This window comes from Drosophila mojavensis, unplaced genomic scaffold (assembly GCF_018153725.1).
Source record: "Drosophila mojavensis isolate 15081-1352.22 unplaced genomic scaffold, ASM1815372v1 contig_49, whole genome shotgun sequence".
Classification (NCBI taxonomy): domain Eukaryota; kingdom Metazoa; phylum Arthropoda; class Insecta; order Diptera; family Drosophilidae; genus Drosophila; species Drosophila mojavensis.
The window spans coordinates 2,312,174-2,337,054 of NW_025318872.1; the positions used below are offsets into that span (position 1 = coordinate 2,312,174).

The 24,881-nt window shown below is 40.7% G+C and overlaps 1 protein-coding gene across 3 annotated transcripts; it reads left to right on the plus strand.

Annotated features, from left to right (window-relative positions):
- Positions 1-10,843: 10,843 nt before the first annotated feature.
- On the plus strand, positions 10,844-23,893 carry LOC6577933 (homeotic protein spalt-major). 3 transcript variants are annotated; one of them, XM_015165905.3, is made up of 4 exons: positions 10,844-11,695; positions 18,315-22,609; positions 22,741-22,821; positions 23,006-23,893. In XM_015165905.3, exons 1-4 carry the CDS (start codon positions 11,578-11,580, stop codon positions 23,033-23,035), a joined length of 4,524 nt encoding a protein of 1,507 aa, XP_015021391.1. In that variant the 5' UTR covers positions 10,844-11,577; the 3' UTR covers positions 23,036-23,893. The 3 variants fall into 3 exon arrangements, with proteins under 3 accessions (XP_015021391.1, XP_002003864.2, XP_015021392.1); XM_002003828.4 differs by having other exon boundaries at positions 22,741-22,817; XM_015165906.3 differs by lacking the exon at positions 10,844-11,695 and adding an exon at positions 18,170-18,209.
- Positions 23,894-24,881: the final 988 nt, after the last annotated feature.

Consider the following 24,881-nt stretch of genomic DNA (forward strand, 5'->3'; position numbering starts at 1 on the left):
AACGGCCCGAGACAGCGGAGACAACTCAAAGATATATAGATGCAATGCAGCATTGAAGACTGCGGGTTTTTGGAATGTCAGAAATGTCCGCTGGGGACAAAAATCATATTAACTTGGCCACATTATAAAACGAACGAACGAGTGCGCTCCAGGCCGCATAACTTATTAAAAACTCCAGCAAAAAAGCCGAAAAATGTCCAAAAATTGTCCCGAGCTCGGACTTCAAGTTGGACTCGAGCTGGCGCTGGGACTTTGTCAGCCCAGTCTAAGCGCCACTTAAACTTCATCTTCGGCGTCGACGTCAACTGAAGCAACGGGTTTCCAGAATGTCATTTGAAAGGGTCGGCGATTCGGGGGACAGGAGCGGAGGGAGCTCCGGGCGCCATTCATCGTCAATGTCAAGTGAATGCGGCCGAAGTTGTCATTGAACTTTTCATATACATATGTATAAAATTCTTTGCAAATTGTGCGATCGAACGATTGAAAAACCTCATTCATCTAAATTTCAGATGATCCCCAAATGAGAGCAAATTAATATCAACAATTTAAGGGAAATATTCGGGAAACGAACCAGCTCAGAGAACTCAAATCGAAATATTTCATGATCAAAGCTAAAATGTATGATTAAAAGGAAAATAAAATAAGACTGATAATAAAAAAAAAACATGAATTGTATTAAATTGCATGGAGTAATTTTAATGTATTAATAGCTTAGAATTTTACTATCGGGATACTCGGGTTGTTCGTTTTGTATCTCTATATTTGAAATTTCTATTTTATGATTTTGCACTACGAAAATCCTTAATAAATGTAATCTTTCTCAAGCTGAAGGTCGCTGTAGCCCTTAACCTTTTAAGTGAGCTTTCATTTCATAAAAGCTATAAGCTCTAAATAAATCAAAATATATATATTTCTATATCTCAAATAATTGCTTTAGCGTCGTTCTAACGTACCAACTTAAATTACGATTTTGAATCTAAGGCCAAACTTAAAGTATCTCAAAACTTCATTATCGAAAGCAAAATTTTATTTCATCAAGGGCTTATATATAAATGTCCTATTCACGTCCTGAAGAAGTCATTCCAATAGTCGGTTAGCTGTGAGAAGCAAAAGGCTAAACACTGTGTCTTTATATGTATGTGTGTGTGTGCGTTAGAAAGAAGAAGATATGTGTAAAGACATAGAACTGAAAAATATTAATAATAAGTTTCTAGCTATTGTGGTATCAAAGTGAGAGTTAAATAACTGATATAATGTTAGATTGCTAGCGATATTATACTATCTATTCCCTTCATATGATGAGCTATCGAAAAATAAATAAGCTTTTGTTGCAATTATTATTAAGGAATATATATGTAAGACCTCAAGCCCCTGGTTTTCGAGATCGATGGATTCATACCGAAGGACAAATGGTTAAATAGGCTCAACCTGTATAACTTATGAAGAATATAGTATGGAGTTTCCCATGCTTTTCTCTGCCAGTTACATACATATATATTCCCCAAAAACAGATTACCCTGAATTTCCAATTTCAATGAATTCAAGGTAAATTTCAAATTGTTGTGGTTGAATCAAATCGAACTCCATCTGGATCTGACATACCAGCATACATATACGCATAAAGATCTATATACAGCCATATCTGTCTAACTCAATGTATACACTATATCATGTTCAATCCCCAGCGATGCGATATTGCGTATATTTCCACACAAATGCCATAAATATTGTGGGCGATCGAGCAATCGTGATGATGCTGCGGCCGATGATGCCGATGATGACAGGGATGAAGAGAACAGAATTTTGTGGTCCCGCAAGCGTTGGCTATAAAAATTTTTAAAAATATCATAATTTTTGATTCCGCTGAATGGCAGAGGCCACGTTTGTGTCATTAAAAGGCTTCGGCTGAAGCCGTTAAATGCAACGATAAATTATGCTAAAACTAACATCAATTACGAGTCGTAAAGCGCGGCCTGTGGCAAGGTGAACTCCAACTGCAACTGCAACGGCAACTGCAACTGCATCTGCATGAGGAAGGGGGGCAAAGGGCAACGGCAATGATGAACCACAATTGTGTTGCATAATAAAAACGGATCATGTAGAGTCGCTCGATCCGAACACTCGTTAATAATATGTATATGTATTAGGAATGATCCCCCTCCTGGATCTATGAGCCGTCTCATCATCAACTGTCATTGGTTCAATAGAAAACGCATAAAATTTGGGAAAATTGAAACAAATTTTACAGAAGGAAAACAAGTCTTGATGGAAAGCGCACGCATTTTTATGGATATTTGTTTAGCGCTGGTCGAACGGCTCCCGAAACTCAGGGACAGACAGACAGAGGGACGGACGGAGAACTTGTGTCATAGGGTTGAGTTTTTATGGCTTTTCAAATGTTTCCGCAACTACGCAGACTCGAGGAAACATTTCTCTAACATGATCGTAAAAATTTGATTTTTCCTCCGAGTGCAGCCAGATCATCCTTGGCCTTGGGACAGACGGACAGCGGAGCTACGGACGGGTGGGCATGTTTACTAATAATAGAAGATAAATCGTCTGGTTTGCATTTAGAGCAGACATCACAATGCGCGATCAGCGACCCGGGCTGGTCGTAAACACTCCGTTTATTGCCGCCGGCCCAGCGATCCTTTATCCTTTCGTCGAATGGTAGGATATTGCGCGTGTTACCTGGGCGCAAGCCCATCAAGTGTCTACATATTATCCTTCACACATCTCTCTGGGCCTCATAAAACCCATACGTGTGTATATGTATACGTATAGTTTGTAAATAGATATTCTAATACTTGGCAACGCTACAATTAAAAGTTTTTATTGCTCGCTCAGCCTTTATCACAAATTCCCATATTGTTATCTCTGAGGAGCTGTAGCTAATTGCGACTAATTGTGCTCTAATCAACTGTCGAGCTTAACTGCTCGAAGAAAGGCGTCAATGGCACTTGAGCCACTGTTTCGTGTATCTTTAGAGGGTAGCACTTAGTCGTGCACTCAAAACAAATGAAGCGCCCTTAACTTCGCATGGAATAAGAATAGTTCAATTTTTTGAATAGAAATATTAATTTGAAAGAGCGCAAATTGCGCACTCAATGGGCAAACATAAGAGAGAGAGCGAGCAAGCGAGCGAGCCGCCCCTCCTCTCTTGCGCTCGCCTGTCAACATTTTCTTCCTTTTCGTTTTGAAGTGTTTTGTGCTGCGGTTGGCCACAGCAGAAGCTAAAGCAAAAGCACTCGACGAGAGCTGCGAGCTGAGAGCTGAGAGCTGAGAATTTGTGCAAATATAATTTGCACATCAAATATATAAATGCAGCAAACGAATTAAGCGGGTGGATGGGCAAACGGAGAAGGAGAGCGATAGAGCGGGAGAGCTGGAGAGCGGGAGAGCGGAGGAGCGGCAGTGTGTGGCGTGCGTAAGAGAGCGAGAGGCCGCAGGCGAGCGCTAAGTGAGTGCAATTGACAAAGGAAACGTGAATTGAGTTGATGAGCCAGAGTCGAGTCGAGGAGCTCTTCAGAAATTATGCGTGCATGCGAGAAGAGCTGTCAAGGCATGTTGCGGTCGCAGTCACTCCCGTTGCGTGGAGTCGGCTGGCCAGTGAACAGTTATTATTGAATTACTTGCGCACTCAATTGAGCGCAAAGCAGGCAGCAAGCAAGCAAACTAACGGTTATTAAATCTCCTCTCACAATTGCTGCGAGCTAAACGGCGCCTCACGAACCTAAGCGACGTTTCCTTTTCTCCCCAGTGACTGCGTTTACCTGCCCGGATTGCGCAATTGCCAAGGACTCGCTGCCCTTGATCCGCATTGATATTGATCCGTAACACACCTTCATAATTTTGTCAAGTGTTGTCGCCAATTGTCTGCATTTCATTGAGAGGCCCGCTAGCCGCTAGCCGCAGGTAAAAAACCAGAAGAAGGTGATTCGTGTGTTTTCTTTAGGGCTCGTTTTGTTTTTTTGTTTTCTGTAATTATTATTTTGGAAAATGGTCAAAGGCGAAAGGAAATCCTTTTTTAATATCGTTTAAACTGCATTGGCAGCTGTGGGCAGCCGCTGGCCCAAATTTATGGGCCAGACTTTAAAAACTTGTTGACGTTTTTCTTATCTCTTTTCCAATTGTAAATTCAACCTTAAGCCGTATCAATGAAATATTGTTCGACTCGTTTTACTATCTGTGCGTGTGTGTGTGTGCTTGTGCTTGTGCCTCTATGAAGATATCATTATGCATTTTCGGCTGGGAACCCTCGCTGCATTGATTTATGCGTAATTATTCGATTCTGGTTTCCCTTTTACCTGAACCACTTGACAACAATATTTAAATTGTGTTCTATAAAATCGTTTCAGCTCGAGTTCATTAAAGGACACTTTTAAACGCCATAACTATGCTTGATTGACAGATTTATGTTGACCACTTCTTAGCAAAACACTTAAAATCAATTTACCTTCGGCTACCGATGAGGCTCGCTGATTGCAGACTGAAACTCCAAATAAAAAAATAATTAAAGTGTTTTAGACATTACATATGCATATAGACATGCTCATATATAAAATTAATTTAAAAAAAAAGAATAAGTTTTACTAGATTTCATTTTTAGGATTCGAGCCCACGACTCCTGCATGGCAATAGATTTAACTTCAACCATCAACTCTACCCACAACGCCACCTAACAACACTCAGAATTTCAGTGTAAAACTAACGGAATCACAGCTTGCACAAATACAAATGCGCTCCTAATTCTATTAATAGAGAATTCATAAAGCATTTAAATGAGTGTGCGTATGTGTGTACCAATTGCCTATGTGTGCATGTGTGTGTGTGTGCGTGTGTGTGCACTTTGATTAATGTGAGCAAACGTTTTCGTTAATAACTTCTGCGTTTCTTAACGGATTGCAATGCAATTTGCAGTTGTGTCTGCTATAATTCCAGTGAATCTATCGAAATGTTCAATATAAGTAATTGCTTTATAGTAATGACAGAATTCGTCAAATAAATGCAATGTGATTGATTTGTCCACACAATGAAGCTGATGAAATTATGAGTAACTGCATTTGATTTGTCACAAGTGCTCTCTGTTGAAAAAGCCCCTTTACATAAAAGTGATATATATATATATATATATATATATATGTATATGTACTATATATATGACATCTAGATATGGCAGACATACTCAAGTAACTGTAGATACGAGTTTTTATGATTTGAAAGAAAAAGTATATATAAATATATGTAGTGCTTAACAAGGATGAGCTTATAATAGTATTACATCTGCCACTAACATTTGTTGTCTAAGATAACTCTTAAGATGATCATATGTAACTCTAGAGATATCGATAATTCGATCACAATTCATGCACAGACAGATCTATTTCTGCTTCTTCATATATTTTCTACTTGCATATAACAGTATGCCCTCTTTACAAGCATTTTTGATGGGTAAACTATGAATATATTGAAGCATTGATTTATGTCTTAGTCACATACACATATATTTTGATACAATTATATCTCTATCCATATATACATATATAATTTATGTTTGTGTATATCCATATCCATATTGCATACAATTTGTGAGGTGAAATTAAGCAAAGCTCATAAAGCAAACATTAAACGTGTTTCTCGGCCATTTAATCGAGTTCGCGCTGCTATAGAAATTTCGTAGCACTCGCCTGGAATACAAAGTAATATATCTGCGGGTTACTCTGGGTAATGCCCATGAAACCCGTTTGCCCATAACTCGAAATGAAGCGAAGAAGGCGGCAAAAATAGTGAACATTAAAATCAAATAAAAATTTGTTAAATTGTTAAAATTCTGTAACGCAAACAAGCGCAAGAGACGTGGCCATAAAATGCCCCTAAAAGAAAACCCATCCATAACTCTCGGCCAGCTCGAACCCATCTAGAGGCACGTCTGGAGAGACGCTAAAGAGCGGCGTCTTAGAATTGTTTTTGGCATAATTTCGGATGAGGCGAACAAGTGTGAAAAACGCGGGCCGAACAAACGAATGGAAATTCGGGAAAACAAATGAAAATCCTTTAGCGAGGATCGCCGAGAATTTCCATTTCTAATTCGAATTCATTGCGCATGCGCAACGAGCTGGCAATAACTTTTATTTATTTATTTATTTGATTTGCCTCCCATGTGAGCCGACAGCGAAAATGGCTAAATAAAGCTAGATTCATGTGCATCTCTATGTGAATGTATGAATATGTATGTGTGCATGCATATCCATATGTGTATGAGTGTGTGTGTGTCTGAAGAGTAAACAGCAGTGCTATCAATTAAATATATATCTAGCCTTTTTTAGCTAGTTACCAAAGGTCTGTTAGCAAAAATCAATAACCGTTTAGCTTGTCAAAATTTTAAAGCTGCCAATATGTCTGTTTTTTTTGGCGAGATGTCTTGTCTTAATGCTATGTGATAGGCCTATATGTTTGTAGCAGTGTAATTAAGTGTAGGTTGAGTTTACGGTATCTAAAGCAGGAATAGACAGCAGCAGTTCTGCTATGTTAGCATTTTAGCGTTTTAGACTATTAAATTTATTATTTAAATTGATTTAAATTATTTAAAATTGATTTAAATTTAAGAGCGAGATGTGAGAACATAGAGTTGCGGAGTAGCGAGTTTTTACCTGAATGGGCCTATAGCCATTTTAAAATATGTTTAAAAATATGGATATAATATTATATCTATATAATATATAATTAAATAAAATAAAGAAATTCAAAATTAGTTTGGTTAGTTCTCAGATTTAGACTAATTTGCCCATACTTATTAAAAATAAAGTGTTTCATATGAAATAAAAAATATATAATTTTAATAATATATGCCCAAATAGTTCAAGCACAAGGGACCAGTAGCCAGTGCTAAATCATAAATTTATATTCATTTTATGTAAACTTCAGTTGATCATATGTGACTTAGCCAATTTTTGAAATGATATGTGCATTTCAATCAGATTTGTAATCAGATAAAAATAGATCTTCTTAAGGACTGACCCGGAATTAGCATTGAAATACTTTTCAGCTGACAAATTCCACTATTTATTTTTTACAGAAAGTTGCGGTATAGAAACTGATGTCAGTGTTGCCAATTTAAACTTTTAGCTATTTAGGCATAGCCATAAGTTATCCTAGAATATGACTATGAATAAAATATATATGTGTCTTGCTACTGTGCCAGCTTGAAAACGGAAATCTCTGGAATTCTATCATATTTATCTTAGCTTGGCCTTTTCCGCAGCTGTCTAGCCTTTTCCAATTTCGGCTATGTTTGTCTATCGAATGCCAAGACAGCCTTTTTCCGCTAGAAAATGTCTAAAAATGTCGCCCCTTCCTCATATCCTTGTTGTGCGTGTTAATATTCCGATCAGGTGCACCCGACTGGAGCATTTTCAATTGTTTTTATTTATTTTCCACATTTCCATTCGGCTTCCTCGAGCCTTTGAGCGGAGACCGACGAATAAAATTCGTTTCGATCAGGCGGAAGCGATTCCGTTTTTTTTTTTTTCATGTTTTTTATTTCACTTTCGTTTGCATTTTGTAAATTACATATTTTATTTCACTTAACTTCTTTTGCTTCGATTTTTAATTAGGGCAACAAAGAGACCGCTTACCTCCAGATCCCGAAACCACGATAAGAAGAATATAACCCCAACCCAAAAAAAAGGGTACTTAAAATGGAGCGAGAAAATCGGATGGGTTGCCAGGCTGCATATTGATGATATAGTTTATAGATCTTTATAGAGATAGAGGTTGAAGAATTCCAAAATGTTGTCAAAATGTAAAATGTTTTTTGCTAAATAAAGTTTTTTTATGGCTGTCATAGAATATAAAAAAATCAGTTTATTGTTTAGCATTATGAGCTAATGGAATTTATAAAAAAAAAGGCCAACCGAAACATCATCAGTAATTTAAAAAAAAAAAAAAAACCTTTACGCCAATTCATATACACAGCCACGCATATACACACGCGCACTCACACAGTGCTATGTAAAATTTAACACTCTCATGTTATCTTAACATTTCGGAGGGGTAATCGCTAGCAGCGTGCTTTGTTTTTCGAACAAACCGTTTTAACAGCGTATAAGACTGACTGCTAACAGCGCATGACAGAGATCGAGAGAGTGACTGAAATAGCAGGCTTTTTGTTTTCGAAAATGAGAGCGTCTGTTGCGCTGCCGCTGCCTTAGTGTAGTAAACATAAATGCGCTCACCAGAGAGTGCAAGAGAGACAGGCGAGCAACCTGTAAGAATTCACAGAGCGTGCAACGCTGTATTCCTTGTTGTTGTTGTTGGTTTCGTTATGATTATGAGAGTCTATCAAAAAACATACCGTACTATGTGTCCGCCTCGTATCTGTATTGGCGTATCAGTTTGAGTATAATGGCAGATATGAAAAGGGCAGCTACATACACGACGCTCGCAGCGGCGGTTGGCGGTTGGCTGTTGACGGCGGCGCAAAATGAGCGAATATGAGCGTTATGAATTATGTATTGGTCTGGTACATAAACAAACCCTCACACTCACACACACATATGCATGCTAGCTGAGATATGAGTGGGCAGGAGGCGTACTGTATACATTTCGCCGCGTCTTGTTGTTGGTTTATGAGTGCGCCGTTTGCCGTTTTCTGTTTTCTTACTGGTGCGCAAGGTGGCGATTGGCTTTGGCGTCGACTTTTTTCTTTCCTTATTTTTTTTTTCGCTGCGCTCGCTTCGACTCTTTTCTTTGCTTTACTTTAAGCTCGATTCGAACTCTCTTTCTATATATAAGTATTTATTTTAAGCAGCTCTGCCTTGCCATGAGTTTTATTTTATATATGTATATGGATGTTAAATATATATAAATTAAAATTAAATATTGAATCATTTGATTAAATTGGCAATTGAACAATTCAAGTTAGTAATCAAAAAGCCATCATTCATCAATTGTTTTTAGCAATTACTCAAAGCGCTTTGAAGAGTTTCTCTTGTACTTTTCAAATTTGGCAGCTACCAAAAATCGTGAAAACAATAAGAATAAAAAACAAAGAAGATTAATGTTTATATCAAAAACAGAACTCTCCCAGCTTATCAACAGATGTCCGCAATTTTGAGTCACAAAAGAATTCATTCGAATTTTAAGTGCAAAATTTTATTTGTTTCAGCATTTTTGAGCTGTTAGTTTAAAACTATTCGCCTAGCTTAAACCCATAAAAAGCCTCGAATCGAACAATAAGACTATAATAATAATAAAAAATAAATAAAATAAAATAAAAATAAAAAACAATAAGTGGGAGTTGCCCAAAGTTGTATAAAAAAAAAGAGCAACAACAACAATGAAGGGAAACAGGAAACCAAACGTTTTGATGAATGGCTCATAATACTCAGCGCACACACACATATGCACACACATGCATGGCACACGCATACGCACAAAACAAAATTGACGAATAAGCGAAGCACCCAAAGCAGACAGGCGGACGAACGGTCCAATGAGTCGGGGGCGAACAATAGCAAAGAACCGAAAATCTTATAAAACCGAAATTAAAAAAGCAACAACAGAAACGGCGCTCATAACTGCGCGTAAGAGAGACAGAGTGAGAGCGAGAGAGTGAGTGCGGCAGTGGCAAAGGTGGGAAGAGTACGCGCTACACACGACCGAAGCGCAGGCGTGCGTGGAAGCGAGATGGCAGCTGTAAAAGGGCCGTACATTTATAAGCGGGCGCTCACACAACCAGTTGCCGGGGCATATGAATTATGATAAATTATTAACCAAGACTGTGCGAGTGCGAGCGAGAGGGCAGCTCGTCAGACAGAAGACAGCGCACCCGAGTGTGCCGAGCAGCCGAATCAATGTACATATGTAGCTGTAGCTGTTAAAAACGCCAAGAGCACGCTTACCACAATCACAAAAACAATGGCGCAAAAGGTGAGCGAGCCACAGAAGCGGAAGGAAACAGCAGAAGGAGCAGGGAGAGCGCTGCCGCTGCCTCTGTCGCTGACGCTGCCAAGGCGAGCACCAACACAAACTTTGCTGCTGCAGATTTTTTTTTTCGTAACGTCAGTCGCGGCGAGTCTCTTTCGTTCTGTGCATGTGTGTGAGTGTCTCATAATTTTTCGAACAAGTTTCATAAATGTCCGTTCAGCAAACAGGTAAGCAGCAGCACCAGAGACTGAGCATCCTGCGCTCGTGAGCGCGACAGAGTGAGTGAGAGGGTGTGAGAGTGAGAGAGAGAGAGAGCGCTCGCGAGGGCAGCGAGCTCAGCAGCGGTGAGAGGTTGATGGCAACAGTAACAGTAACAGCGACCATGGCTGCTCATGGGTGCAAGCAAGACAACAAAAGGCCGACTGTCGAGCAAAATTTAATAAAAGTTATGATGAGAGGGAAATACGTCTGTGTGTGTGTGAGCGCGCTGGAGAGGGTGTGTGTGCAAGTGGGAGCGAGAGCGTTTATATATGAAAAATTATATGAAATGTGAGCGAGTGCGCGTCTGAGATATATATACGTGCGAGTGTGTGTGCGTGTGTGTGTGTGAGAGCGTATAAGGTGGGTAGGTTGAATGAATGTCAGGATAAGCCAGTTGCCCATGTTGTTGTTGCTGCTGTTGGTGGCAGTTATAATAAAAATGTTGCACACACACACACTCGCACGCACACTTACTAGCCATGCATAGGTAGAGCGCATGTAAAAATATTGATAGTAAACCGGTCGCGTCGTCGTCGTCGCTGCCCGAAGCAACAGCAGCAGAAACGACGACAGCGCCGCTGCGCTCGTGTATTCGTATTCGTGCCTCTGTGTGCGTGTGTGTGTGTGAGTGTGCCTTAAAAGTATCTCAAAGATATTGTTTGTGTTTTGTGTCAGTGTTATTTTGACGCGCGTGCTGAACGTTCGTGCCGCAGAGAGACCAAGCGATTCCGCCACTGAGCTAACACACCGACCATTATTCCCGTTTCTATACAAAATACAAAAAATATTTTAGCGAGTGCGCGTACAATTTCTAAATTCCAATCAGATTGTGACAAAGTGTCCATAACAATATATCGCCCAATCCCCATATATATATATGTATGTATGTGTGTGTGTATATATAAGCAGATATGTGCTGAATTCGAGTTGAAGATGAAACTTGCAGTAAATTGCTATCGAAAAGCCGACGGAAAAACACAATCGTGCAAATAATTGAAACAATCCAATTCAAAAAAAACAAAAACTGACTGATCAGCAGGCTTGAACGTTACCGTTATCGTTCCCATTACCGTTACCGTTACGCACAGTGCGATAGGGCGAGCGACCATGGGTCGAATTACACGCGCATGACATATCATCCATATTATTTGGCCAACTGGCGCCAAAATACAGAACACACACTTCTAATTTCCACCCATTCCAACACAATGTTTGATATGTGCTAAGCAAGGAGCAGACGAAGAAGCAGAAGAAGTAAAAGAAGAAGACGAAGCAGCAGCAGAAGATATAATAGAAATAAAATTCAATTCAAATCTAAAACAAAACCAAACAAACGACAAATTCTGCATTCTTGATAAGACATCACTTGCCCAAAGGTTTTTGTGTGCAATGCGTAGTGACTTCAAGGATAATCACCAGGAGACCATCAATAAAATGATACAATTTGGTACCGTTAAATATGGCATTGTCAAACAGCTGAAGGATCGCGCCAGAAGCGCCGAGAAAGGTGAGTTGCAAGAACTTGGACTATTTGTAATAGAATATAGGAAATATTCCTTTGAAATATATCAGATATATCTTATATATAGAGAGAGAGCTATATCTTTATGTTTTATGTTCGCATTCCTGTTTTCGACAAATTGAATTGAAGCTAATGAACTTTTTATATTTATATGCTGATTTCGATGATGCTTTATAGATTCCATAAAAAAGCCAACTGAATGATTATGAATGCTTATGCATTTATTAGCTTTGTCCGCAGCTAATGGTCACAGTTATAGCCACTACTGTTAAGGCCAAAGCCACAGGCAAAGCCAAAAACAAGCTAATCAAGCAATTTGTGCATATAAAGAATTTTGAGCTTATTTGGATATTAATGGCAAAATGCAAAAGTCTTACGAGATATAATGTGTGTCGAGTGCTTACAGAACTAACTGTAGTTTATGAACAACATAAATATTAATCATTTCAATTAGCATAAAATTAATCAATTTGGTGTTAAATGAAGCCAGAGATTAAGTCAGAGCGAATTGCTTTAATGCGCTTCATTATGTAAATCGAAAGGTGCTTTTAAGCCAAGACTTGAAAAAGGCTAAAAAAATACATATTTATATATATATATTTATATATATGTATCTATATATAAATATACATCATCTACATATATATACATATAAATATATTTATTTATAAAGCTGCATTCATTTAAATCGTATGAAATCCAAATTGATTTGTAATAATAAAAAAAATGAGCATAAAATATTTAAACTGGTATCAATCAAAAAGTTTGAGAGAAAGAGAGAGGGAGTGTGGTGGAGCATGTAACAGAGAGAGCGAGTGAGAGAGAGAGAGAGATATATAGTCTGTGTGTAAGAAATATGGAGACAAAAGAAGGCACTTAAAAAAAACTTTTATCGTTTCCAAAAAAAAAGGAAAAAAAAAAACTGGAAATGAAATAAATTGTAATATTTTGAAAAAATACAAAACTGTTGCATATATTAAAAACAAACGAAACACTAATATTTATTTATGTTGCGGACATTTTCTAAAAAATTTCAACACTTTGGCTACCATTTTTTCCGTTCCATTCAAAAATTTTTTTTTTTTTTTTATCGGAAAACGCTTTTAAGCAATCCAAATTTCCAGTTAGTTTTTTTTTTTTTTTTTTTTTAATTTATTTATTTTTGATTTTATTATTTTCTATTGTGTTTTGGTTTGTTCAAAAATGACAAATTTGTTAATTAACCAGAAACTGGTTCAGTTATTTGTTGATTCTGTTTTTTTTTTCTCGTCACTTTTTGGTTTTTGGTTTTTGGTTCGTTGAGAGTAGTCTATCGACTTTCTACTTTATGATTGTATAATAGACCATTAATGATAATTTAAACACACTGAAATTGTACTAAATGCCGCCGCGCATCAATATATTATTCGATTTGTGATTAAGGGCATTCATATGATGCATCATCAGACATTTTCGGGCATTATTCATATGACTGCAGGTGTTTGCCTCTATGGCGAAACACGCTCATTTTTCTTGGCTAAGCTTGAACTGAAATATACCGATTTTGTTGGGATTTATCAATTTTAGCGCGTGCTGTTATACATATGAATATGTATACACTATGTATATCTATATATATTTAATAATATATATGCCATTTGGTTTCTAATTCTATTTCTGCTGAGCATTAATAAATATATTCACTCATTAGTCTGGCATCATAAATTAGACAAATATCGAAAGAACAGAAAATAGTTTAAGAAATATAATTTGCTTGCTCAAATAGTGAAGCGGGTATATAGGCTATATAATGAAAAAAATCGAAATATTTAAATGTTGAACTATTGAAATATTTGCAAATATTGAATCATTGAAATAGTTATGTATTGCTATATTGAAACACTCAAATATTGAAAATATTGAAATATTGATATATTATATATATTATTTATATAAAAAATGTTAAATTGCTATATATAAATATTGAAATATTGATATATTGAAATATTCGACTATATTAAAAGTTATTGACTTGTTGAAATATAGAAATATTGGCATATTGAAATATTAACGTATATAAATATTTAAACATTGACATTTTGAAACAATGTTATATTGAAACACTGAAATATTGATATTTTTAAAATTAATGTATTGAAACGTCAAAGTATTGCAAGTTTTTAACATTGAGATATTGAAATATTCAAACATTGACATATTAAAAAATATAAATAAGAAAATAATTAAAATATTGTAATAGTTAAATTATTAGACTATTGAAATGTTGAATTGTTGAGAAGTTTAATTATGAAATTATGAAATATAATTATTGAAGAATTAATATAGTATTATACGTTGTCCTATAAAGTTGTACAGTTCTTGAGGCAATAAGTTTATTTGCTCTCAACATCTGTACACACTTTGTATATCTGTATAGATACGTATATCATTCTCGTCTATTATAAAACAATGAAATTAATATATATGAATATAATAGCTAGATGACGAAACTCTTAGATACTGAGCGTACGCTACACCCATGAATCAGACGAATAACTCCATTTATTTATACTCTATCTAACAACACATTATATCAGAGCATAACGAAGTGTTAGATCACTCTAAAACTCCCCCACAGATAGTTCTATAAGCTATTCCAAGCTCCGCCCCTTTCGAAGCTCGACAAATTAAAGAAAAAGAAAAAAACTTGAATTTTCGAATTGGTTTAATGACTTTGAGTGCTTGAGCCTGTATTATGTAGTCAGTGCTCTGACTTATGATTGATATATGGATTAAGTACGGCAGAAATATGTATTAGCTTTTGATATGCAATTCGTATTATTTGTTGGAGCCGAGCAAAAGTCAATGGCAATTAATTATTTAATTATTTTTATTTATGCGATTCTGTTTCTGTTCTGTTTTATTTTATTTTATTTATTTATTTATTTTTATTTTTTTTTTTTTTGGAATTGCTTTCTGGTATATTTCCATTTTGGTGCTGCTTCAGGTTCCGTAGGCCAATTTTAATGAATTCATTTGTGGTACGTCTTCTGCTTCTTCTTGCTCTTCTTTTTTACTTATGTATGCTTGAAATTCATATAAATGAAATTCAATTTGAACCGAGTGTCAATTTTATGCCGAGCTCGTGGAATCCGCATCGAAATGGGCGATCGACAATGGACTTGGATATTATCAAATTATGCAGTATATGCTAGTACACTGTATCTTCAGTGTCGCAGTTGTTGCTGTTGTTTTAAAGTTGTTTTGCATTTTCTACATTGTGCAGCCAACAACAAACAGCAAAATAGAAAATCGTTGACTTGCACTCTATGTATATACGTCCGTATATACCCCGTCTAATTTGCATATTGAATATCATGATGGAATAATTGAAGCGTTCGTCAATGTAAAAACGTCAAAGTATAACAATAAATGAAAATGTAGAGAACAGCGAAACTAAATTGAACCAAACTGAACTCGAGTCTGCTTCCAGTATTCCCCCACACTTATAATAATTGATTTGGTTCAAGTCAAATGCTTAACTAAATATAATTTCTCAAACTGATTTGAGTTGCCAAAATATTTGCCACTTAACAACTAATATAAATTGATGCAAACATCACTTGACACTGGGCTAAACTTTAAATCTGAAATGTTGTTGCTAGATTTTAGAAAACTTTTGGCATGTTTTTGTTTTCTTCTATATTCTTTTGTGTTTTATTTGAATTTAGTGCTTTGGTGGGGTCGCACAAATGAATTTATGGCCTGACTTAATCCACCTTGGAACAACTTTGTGCAGCTCAATAGAATTTATGTCGTCACTGCAAATTGTTTTCTCTCAAAATACATATGGATAATAATGAAATTTAATAAAAATACAAGCGAAAATATAATATATACATACTATATATGTATGTATGTATGTATGTGGAGAACCTTTGAGTTGGCTGTCTGACTGTCTGTATGAGAAATGAATGCAGTTCGTTGTCTTGGCCAAGACGATAAACAAAATTTGTTGGCAATTGCATAAACGACTTAGCCATGTTCGATTCGATTTGTTGACAATTTTATGGGCATCATAATACGATTTGCTGTTACATTTTTATGGCCGCTTGTCAGCTGGAACAAAGCGACCGCCTCTCAATTTTACGGCGCCCATTAAACTTAATTTTAATTAATTAAAATAACATACACATATCAGTTATAATTATAATTATATATTTTGTGTTCTTTTCTTTTTTTTTCGCTTATTTCGTTAAGCATTTTCGTTTGAACCCGCTTCAAAAATAAAGTAAAACAAAGTAATAATATTTATTTATTTTTGCTTTTTTTCGGCTCGTTAACAAGACGCGACACGTGAAATCTTTTCGCAAGTTGCATTTGGCAGGCGGCAAATCAAATACGAAAATTTATAAAACAATAACAAATGAAGCAGCAAATGAGAATTATAAATACAAATTCCCAAATGAGGAACAACGCTTTCAGATCCCATCGTCATCAGCGTCGCCGTCATCATCGTAATATTCGCTTTAAAAATAATAATTATATTAATGCGATCGATATGCAAATCAACTGAGATAGCGAGCCGTTCAGCCGTTCAGCCGTTCGGCCGAAACGTTGCTATTGCGAGCCTGTTGTAGAAAACTCGCTCGACTCGTTTTGATTTGTGCAGAAATATGCTTTATTATAGTTTGAGTTTGAGTTTGAGTTGGCTTTGAGTCGAGGCGAGCGAGGCTGCAAATGGAGACTTATCTCGTTTCGCGGCTCTGCTTATCATAAATTATGTTTTATGGCCGCTGCGCATGCGAACCACATCTTCTTTTGGCTCGCTCAATATTAAAGATATAAAGCAAAACCAAAATTAAAAACAAAAAACATTTGTTTCATTGGACTTTTTGTACCAACAAATGTCAGCTGTTTTCTTTCCTTTCTTTATGCATTTTTTGTTGCTTTCGCACTCTGATTGAAGACAAAAAGTTATGTTCACAACAGGTGAGAATCAGCTGGTGAGCAACAGCAAATTACTAATTGGTTTCCAAAAACAATCACTGCCGAAGTGGCGAACGGGCCAACTGGCTGACTCGACAGCCGCAAGAAATGTAATTGCATTTAGTTAGCAGCAGCAACAACATCGCCGCATTGCAATGAACAATTGCTAACGATTAAGTCATATATGCGACATTGCAGCAACAACAGCCGCAGCAGCGGCAGAGCTGCATATAAAAAAGGAGAACATGGGCTGTGGCAGCACCGGGCAGCAGGTGTGGGGCATGCGGGGGAGTCTTACAGCTAAACCAGGTAGCAGCAGCAGCAGCAGCAGCAGCCGCAGCAACAGCAACAGCAAAAGCAGCAGCAGCATGTTGCCAACAGTCCCGGCTGCTGCCAGCGACAACAAGTTATTGCTGTTGTTGCCATTGCCAAGTGTGCACACTGGAGCAAGCATCTGCAAAACATAGCAAGAACTATTACGGAATTTGTCATAAGAAGGCATTTCACGGGAATTACTCTAGAAGAGAGCACGAATAGTAAGATGTTTAGTTAAAACAAAATATATTTAATACATATGGGATATCAGGCAATGTTTGTGCAGATAAACTGAAATTGCCATAATGAGGCATTTCATAGATATAAAATAGCAGGAGAAAATAATAAATATAAACAAGATATAAAAATATACATAAAATACATAAAACAATTTATAGATCTTTTAAATGAAAGTAGTATAAATATAAATAAATATAAACAAAATGAATACAAATAATAATAATAATTAAAAAAAAAAAAAAAACTAGATAAATAAATCAAATAAAATATTTAATAAATTTATAGATATCTCCTCATTCAGAGCATTAGAGCACTATATTATATATACAAAAATTTAACAAAAATAAATTGAACACAAATCTGAAAGTGATGGCAAAAGTTGTCATAAAAAGACATTTCACAAGAAAAATAGTTTTGAAAAATTACGAATAGTACAGATATAGTTAACAAAGTTTTTATTTTATACCCATATAAAGGATACTATCACCATCATATATTCCCTTACATTTAAGATACTTTATTTATTATAAAATATATTTTCAAATTATTTACCCATAGTTTAGTTTAGCTTCAGATTAAAATCTTCAATTCCATTCCTTCAGCTTCACAAAGTATTACCCATAAATTAAAAAAAAAATATATATATATATATTTATTTATTTATTTATTTATAGTCAAAGATTTAGTTAAAGAAAACTTATTTACTTATATATGTAGAGAGATTCTAATATATCTCCATGATGCTACATTAAGTTTGTTTCGTATTAATATATAATTTTAAAATTATAAAAATAATATTTTATTGAAAGTAAAAAAACAGTTTCTCAGTAAATTAACTTGACCTAGCATTTTAATCATTTATTGAATATTCACAAAAATTCCCGCTATTTGCCTTTGCATTTATTTTCTGAAATTGTCTTGAAGCTGTCAAACTGATTTCAAAGATTTTCAATGAGTCCAAGTAAATACAAAAAATGTAAATGAATTTTGATTAGTATTTTTCATTTGATTTGTATTCGATTTATGTAAAACTGATGTTGATTTCCATTCATGTGTGATTTGTGTGTGTTTATTTTGGCAGACATAGCAAGTGATCAGGAGGATAATGGCGCCTGCTCGCCGCTGACGACTGCGACGGCCAGCGCCAGTCCGTTGGGCAACAGTCCGTGCCCCAGCCGCAGCAGTCCGCAGCCTCGCAGCGAGGACGAGGCGGAGCGGGAGACGGCTGTGCCGGCAGCTGAGAAGCAGCTGGAGCTGGAGAAGACAGCGGAGCTGGCCAACGAGGAGCGGCTAGAGAATAATGCGTATGAGACAATCGCAGATCATAATCATAACAACAACAACAACAACAACAAAGTGGTCATGACAAAGCCGCCCGTTGAGCAGGAGATGGAGACGAACGCGAACACGAACGCGAATGCGAACGGCTCGATGCCGAACTCACCCACAGCAGCGAGCTCCGCGCTGGAGGAGGAGGCGGCGGGGTCGGCAGGTGGCCAAGCCATGTGCCCCGAAAAGGAGATGGGTGCGGATGTTGAGATGCAGGAGTCGGGAGCGGCAGAGCGCAAGATCTCGAGCACGCCGCCAGCGAGCAATGCTGCGGATGGTGCTGCGGCAGCAGCAGCAGCAGCTCAGCAATTCGGCGCCACGCCCGTCACCCTGGAGGCCATACAGAACATGCAGATGGCCATTGCCCAGTTCGCAGCCAAGACGATTGCAAACGGCGCCTCCGGAACGGACAACGAGGCGGCCATGAAGCAGCTGGCGTTCCTGCAGCAGACGCTCTTCAATCTGCAGCAGCAGCAGCTCTTTCAGATCCAGCTGATTCAGCAATTGCAATCGCAGCTGGCCCTCAACCAGGCCAAGCAGAACGAGGACGAGGCCGACGAGGAGCTCGAGCCGGAGGAGCGCGAGGATGGCGAGACGGACACCTACGAGGAGGAGGAGCGCATCGCCGACATGGAGCTGCGCCAGAAGGCGGAGGCGCGCATGGCCGAGTCCAAGGCGCGGCAGCATCTCATCAATGCGGGCGTGCCCATGCGGGAGCGATCTCGATCCCGATCCACCTCGCCGGCTGCCTCGTCGCTGTCGACGTCGTCGTCCCAGAAGCGCCGGCGCACAGACGACGGCAGCGCCAAGCCGGCCAGCGGGCAGAGCGCGAAGCTCTTCGGTGACCAGGACGGCACGCAGGATGCGCTCTCCAAGCTCAAGGAGATGGAGAATATGCCACTGCCCTTCGGCTCCGACCTGGCCTCGAGCATCATCACCAACCACGACGACTTGCCGGAGCCCAACTCCCTGGACTTGCTGCAGAAGCGCACCCAGGAGGTGCTCGACTCCGCCTCCCAGGGCATCCTGGCCAACAACATGGCCGACGACTTTGCGTTCGGCGACAAGGCCGGCGAGGGCAAGGGCCGCAACGAGCCGTTCTTCAAGCACCGCTGCCGATACTGCGGCAAGGTCTTCGGCTCCGACTCGGCCCTCCAGATCCACATACGCTCCCACACGGGCGAGCGGCCCTTCAAGTGCAATGTGTGCGGCAGCCGCTTCACCACCAAGGGCAACCTCAAGGTGCACTTCCAGCGCCACTCGCAGAAGTTTCCGCACGTGGCCATGAACGCGACGCCCATACCGGAGCACATGGACAAGTTCCATCCGCCGCTGCTCGATCAGATGTCGCCGGACAGCTCGCCGACACAGTCGCCGGCTCCGGCGCCCGGTTTGCCGCCGACGTCGACGTCCGCCCTCACCCAGATGCAGTCATCGATGTCGTTCGGCTCGAGTGCTGCCTTCCCGGGACTGCAGGGCATGTACCGCCCGCCCATGGAGCTGCTCAAGTCACTGGGCGCGGCTGCTGGCAGCGCGGCAGGACTGCCGCATCCCTTCTTCCCCCAGATGCCAGGGCTGGGCGCGGCACTGAAGCACACACAGCAGCAGCAGCAGCAGCAGCAGCAACAACAACAACAACAGCAACAGCAGCAACAAAATCAGGAGATGCCCACGGATCTGCGCAAGTCCTCAGGTCCTAGTTCGCCGCATGAGGAGGAAGCCGAGCACATTCAGGTGGCCAATCTGCCAGTGAAAACGGAGCTGATGGAGGAGGAGAGGCCGGAGAACGCTGCCGAGCAACAGGCAGCAGCTGACTGCGCCGAATCGGATCCGGAGCCTGAGCCACTGCCGCTTGAGGTGCGGATAAAGGAGGAGCGAGTGGACTACGAACAGGAGCAGGAGCAGCAGCAAGAGCAGGGACAAGAGCAAGAGCAGGGGCAGGATCAAGAGCGATTGCCCCAGTCGGAGGCGCTCAGCCGGCGCACGCCCACGCCTTCGGGCTCCACTGCGGCCCAGAGCCCACCGCCCATGCACCATCGGCACCATCATCACGCTCATTCCCATTCCGGCGCAATGCCCGCCTACCCGCCCGTGGTGCAGCCCATCCAGCCGCCAGGCATCCTGCACGCCCACTGCTCGCCCAGCTCGCAGTCACATCTCGATCAGCTGCCGACGCCTGGACAGCTGCCGCCGACGATGGCTCAGCGCGAGGAGTTCTTCGCGGAGCGCTTTCCCCTGAACTTCACCACCAAGACGCTGTCCCCGGAGCACCATTCGCCCATACGTTCGCCCGCCGGCCACGCCCATGCGCATATACCGCGCTCGCCCTTCTTCAATCCCATCAAGCACGAGATGGCCGCCCTCTTGCCACGCCCACACAGCAACGACAACTCGTGGGAGAATTTCATCGAGGTGTCGAATACCTCGGAGACGATGAAGCTCAAGGAGCTCATGAAAAACAAGAAGATCACCGACCCCAATCAGTGCGTCGTCTGCGACCGGGTTCTCTCCTGCAAGAGCGCGCTCCAGATGCACTACCGCACCCACACGGGCGAGCGGCCCTTCAAGTGCCGCATCTGTGGCCGCGCCTTCACCACGAAGGGCAACCTGAAGACTCACATGGCTGTGCACAAGATCCGGCCGCCCATGCGCAACTTCCACCAGTGTCCCGTCTGCCACAAGAAGTACTCCAACGCGCTGGTGCTGCAGCAGCACATCCGCCTGCACACGGGCGAGCCGACGGATTTGACGCCCGAGCAGATTCAGGCGGCCGAGATTCGCGATCCGCCGCCCTCCATGATGCCCGGACACTTCATGAATCCGTTCGCAGCGGCCGCCTTCCACTTCGGGGCGATGCCAGGTGGAGGAGGCCCTGGGGGTCCGCCCGGAGCCGGTGGCATGCCCGGCGGGCCGCACAACGGCGCCTTGGGCTCGGAGTCGTCGCAGGGCGACCTGGACGACAACATGGACTGCGGCGATGGCGAGGACTTCGACGATGCCTCCTCGGATCACCTATCCAACAGCAACGATCCCACGGCCGATGAGCGCCCGCGATCGGGCGACGACTTCAAGTCGCTGCTCTTCGAGCAGAAGCTGCGCATCGATCCGACGGGCGTCGTGAACATCAACAGCCACCAGCGCCCCCACTCGGCGGCCAGCAATGCCAATTCCACTGGCTCCGCCTCGGCCTCGCCCTCTGCTCCGACCAGCCCGAGTGAGCAGCCGAAGCCGAGCTGCTCGCCTGTGCGCTCCATCTCGGAGACTTCGCAGGGCGCCCTCGACCTGACGCCACGCGCTGTGCCGCCGCCGGCCGCCTCCTCCAGCTCGCGCTCCCCGCTGCCGCCTCCTGCCGAGCGCAAGGAGAAGACAATCAGCCCGCTCAGCCAGCAGCCGCCCGTGCGCAGCCCGAACGGCCCAGCTTCGCTGCTCTCCGCGCAGCTGCCGCCTTCGGTGGGCATCGACTGCCTGCCGCCCGGCCTGCAGCACCACCTGCAGCAGCAGCATCAGCATCTCATGCAGCAACAGGCCGCAGTGGCCGCCGCAGCAGCCGCCCAGCACCACCACCACCAGATGCAGCAGCATGCGGCTGCGCTGCACCAGCATCAGGAGCATCTGCGTCGCGAGGCCCAGGAGGTGCAACAGAAGGCCGCCGCAGCCGCTGCCGCTGCCGCAGCAGCAGCCGCCGCTCAGCGCCAAACGTCGCCACAGCCCGCGCCCCGCTCCGGCGAATCCGCAGTCAGCGGCCCGCCCGCCCCACCGAATCCCCTGATAACGGCGCGGCCACCCTTCGGCATGTTCCCCAATCTACCGATATTTCCGCCCGCCACCACGCAGAACATGTGCAATGCGATGAACCAAATCGCGCAGTCCGTGATGCCAGCCGCCCCCTTCAACCCGCTGGCGCTCAGCGGAGTGCGCGGCAGCACCACCTGCGGCATCTGCTACAAGACATTCCCCTGCCACTCGGCGCTCGAGATTCACTACAGGAGCCACACCAAGGAGCGGCCCTTCAAGTGCAACATCTGTGATCGCGGTTTCACAACTAAGGTATGTATGAGATAGCTGTGGCAGTTGGGGTTGGGTGGAACTATCACTGCGCCGTTAACAAGAGATCTAACATCCATCTTTCTGCTCTCTCTCTCTCTCTCTCTTTCTCTCCTCTGTCGATTCTGTTGCAGGGTAACCTCAAGCAGCACATGCTGACACACAAGATTCGCGACATGGAGCAGGAGACCTTCAGAAATCGTGCAGTAAAGTATGTAAGTCTTCCAATATCACAAACACACACAAACACATACACACACACACACACATATACATATGCACACACTTGATATTAATATCAGATATTTCGAATAGGAATTCAGATATTAAACAAACCCATATCAATTCTTTCCATATATTCATACAATATTTCCCTTCGCTTGATCCTTCCCTTTGCAGATGAACGAATGGAGCGACGATCGTGAATAAGCTAATTAATTATCGATAGATTGATCAACAGTAATCCAAATAACGGCCCCTGGCCGTGAAAATAGACTCTCGCAACAATATGATCTCATGCTGTGTTGTGAAGTGCGAGTGAGTGCAAAGTGTGGATGTGGATGTGGATGTGAATGTGGATGCGCAACATTGACTACAGTGAGTAAGGCGGCTGGCTACAGTGGCCACTCCCTGCAAGCGAAAGAGTACGAGTCGAGTCCTCGAGAGTACGAGATCCATGAGGAGCAGCAGAGCAAATTCTATGAATTGTTTTTAGTTAGCCTAAAAATAAAGCGGAGCATGAAATGAAAGCAGGCCTCTGATCGATCGCCTGTGATCGCCTGTGATTTTCCTTTCATGATTTCTTTTGCCATGATTTCCCAAATTTCCATTGAGCGATTGCAAAGCTAAAGAAATCACATTTGAGACGACAGCGAAACACAAACTAACTGCAAAATGGCAACTGAAACGTATCCAAAGATGCATCAAAAGCAAAGAAAGAGAAACGAGATGAAAACGCCGCTGGATTGCTTTGAAATGAGACTGATAGCGTTTCAGGCTGACAACCTAATATATAACCCTATGTATATGATATATGATATATGAAATTCGCCGAACGAGATCCAAATCGATACCAATTGAAGGCGTAGTTAAATCAAAATTCGAATTTAAAATCTACACCTAAGGTAATTGTAGTGGTAACGTAATGCATAATACAATATATAAATCACAGAGTACATACATACATACATACATACATACATTTGCGAAATGTACTCGATGCCTAAGTCCAAACATATACATCTATATTTTAAATGTGCAATAATAATATGACACGCTATAAATTTAGTCTGGCTTTTGTTTCCTACGCTCGAAATGAATACAATTTCATTTTTATTTTATATTATATTTGTTTTGTTCTTTTTATCACAATAAATCCAGGCAGATAGTTTCAACTTGCGTTGCTTCGGTTTGTCTTGAAAAGAAAAACAAAAAAATTATATATATATATATTTAAAAAAAAAATAATAAAAAATTAATTATAAATAAATACAAAAACAAAAACAGATAAATTGTGATACTAAATGTTAAATTTGTTGGCCAACTGGATAAATAGCCAAAACCAAGTTGATGTAAAATGCTTTCCATATCACTTATATAACAACTGGCAAATGATGTAAAACAAAACAAAAAGAGAAAAAACAAAAACGAAAATTGAAATACCTAAAATTCTATATATAAATGGAGATACTATATTTAACATTCTTAGTTAATTTAGTTGGTAAAGCGCAACGTATTCAAGCAAAAAGCAAAAAAAAAAAAATAATAATAATAAAGAGAAAATAATGCAAATATATTATATAATATCTTATCATTTATTAATTAACTTCGTACGTAAGTTAAGTTGATAACTGGCATAAATTACGATATATATATACATACATAATTCATATAGATACAGAAATGTATTTCGATCTGTTTGTAAGCATAGTCTCGTAATTTATTACCCATGGAATGAAATACAAAACAAAAAGGAAGAAAAAAACATAAAGCAAACGAAATACAAATAAAAAGTATACACAAAGTAAAGAAAAAAAAAAAAAAAACAAAAAAACAAATAAAAAATATGTATTTAATTTATGAAAAATTAATAAACCAACTGTGGTTTTATTTTGCCCAGTTAAGAGCAGCATTCGATACCTCTGCGTGTGTGCGTATGTGTGTGTGTGTGTGTTGACGTCTCCGTCGCTTATCGAGATCGTGGCGAATGTTCTGGGAAAACGGGAAAAAAAAGTAAGCGTTCAATTTCGTGGTAAAAGGCCATGAACCTCCAATA

Bases quoted from the DNA above. Each gene is read 5' to 3' on its own strand.
- LOC6577933 (XM_015165905.3), top strand. From the start codon at position 11,578: ATGCGTAGTGACTTCAAGGATAATCACCAGGAGACCATCAATAAAATG. The intron at 22,610-22,740 runs GTATGTATGAGA...ATTCTGTTGCAG, and splicing joins ATCGCGGTTTCACAACTAAG to GGTAACCTCAAGCAGCACAT. The intron at 22,822-23,005 runs GTAAGTCTTCCA...TTCCCTTTGCAG, and splicing joins GAAATCGTGCAGTAAAGTAT to ATGAACGAATGGAGCGACGA.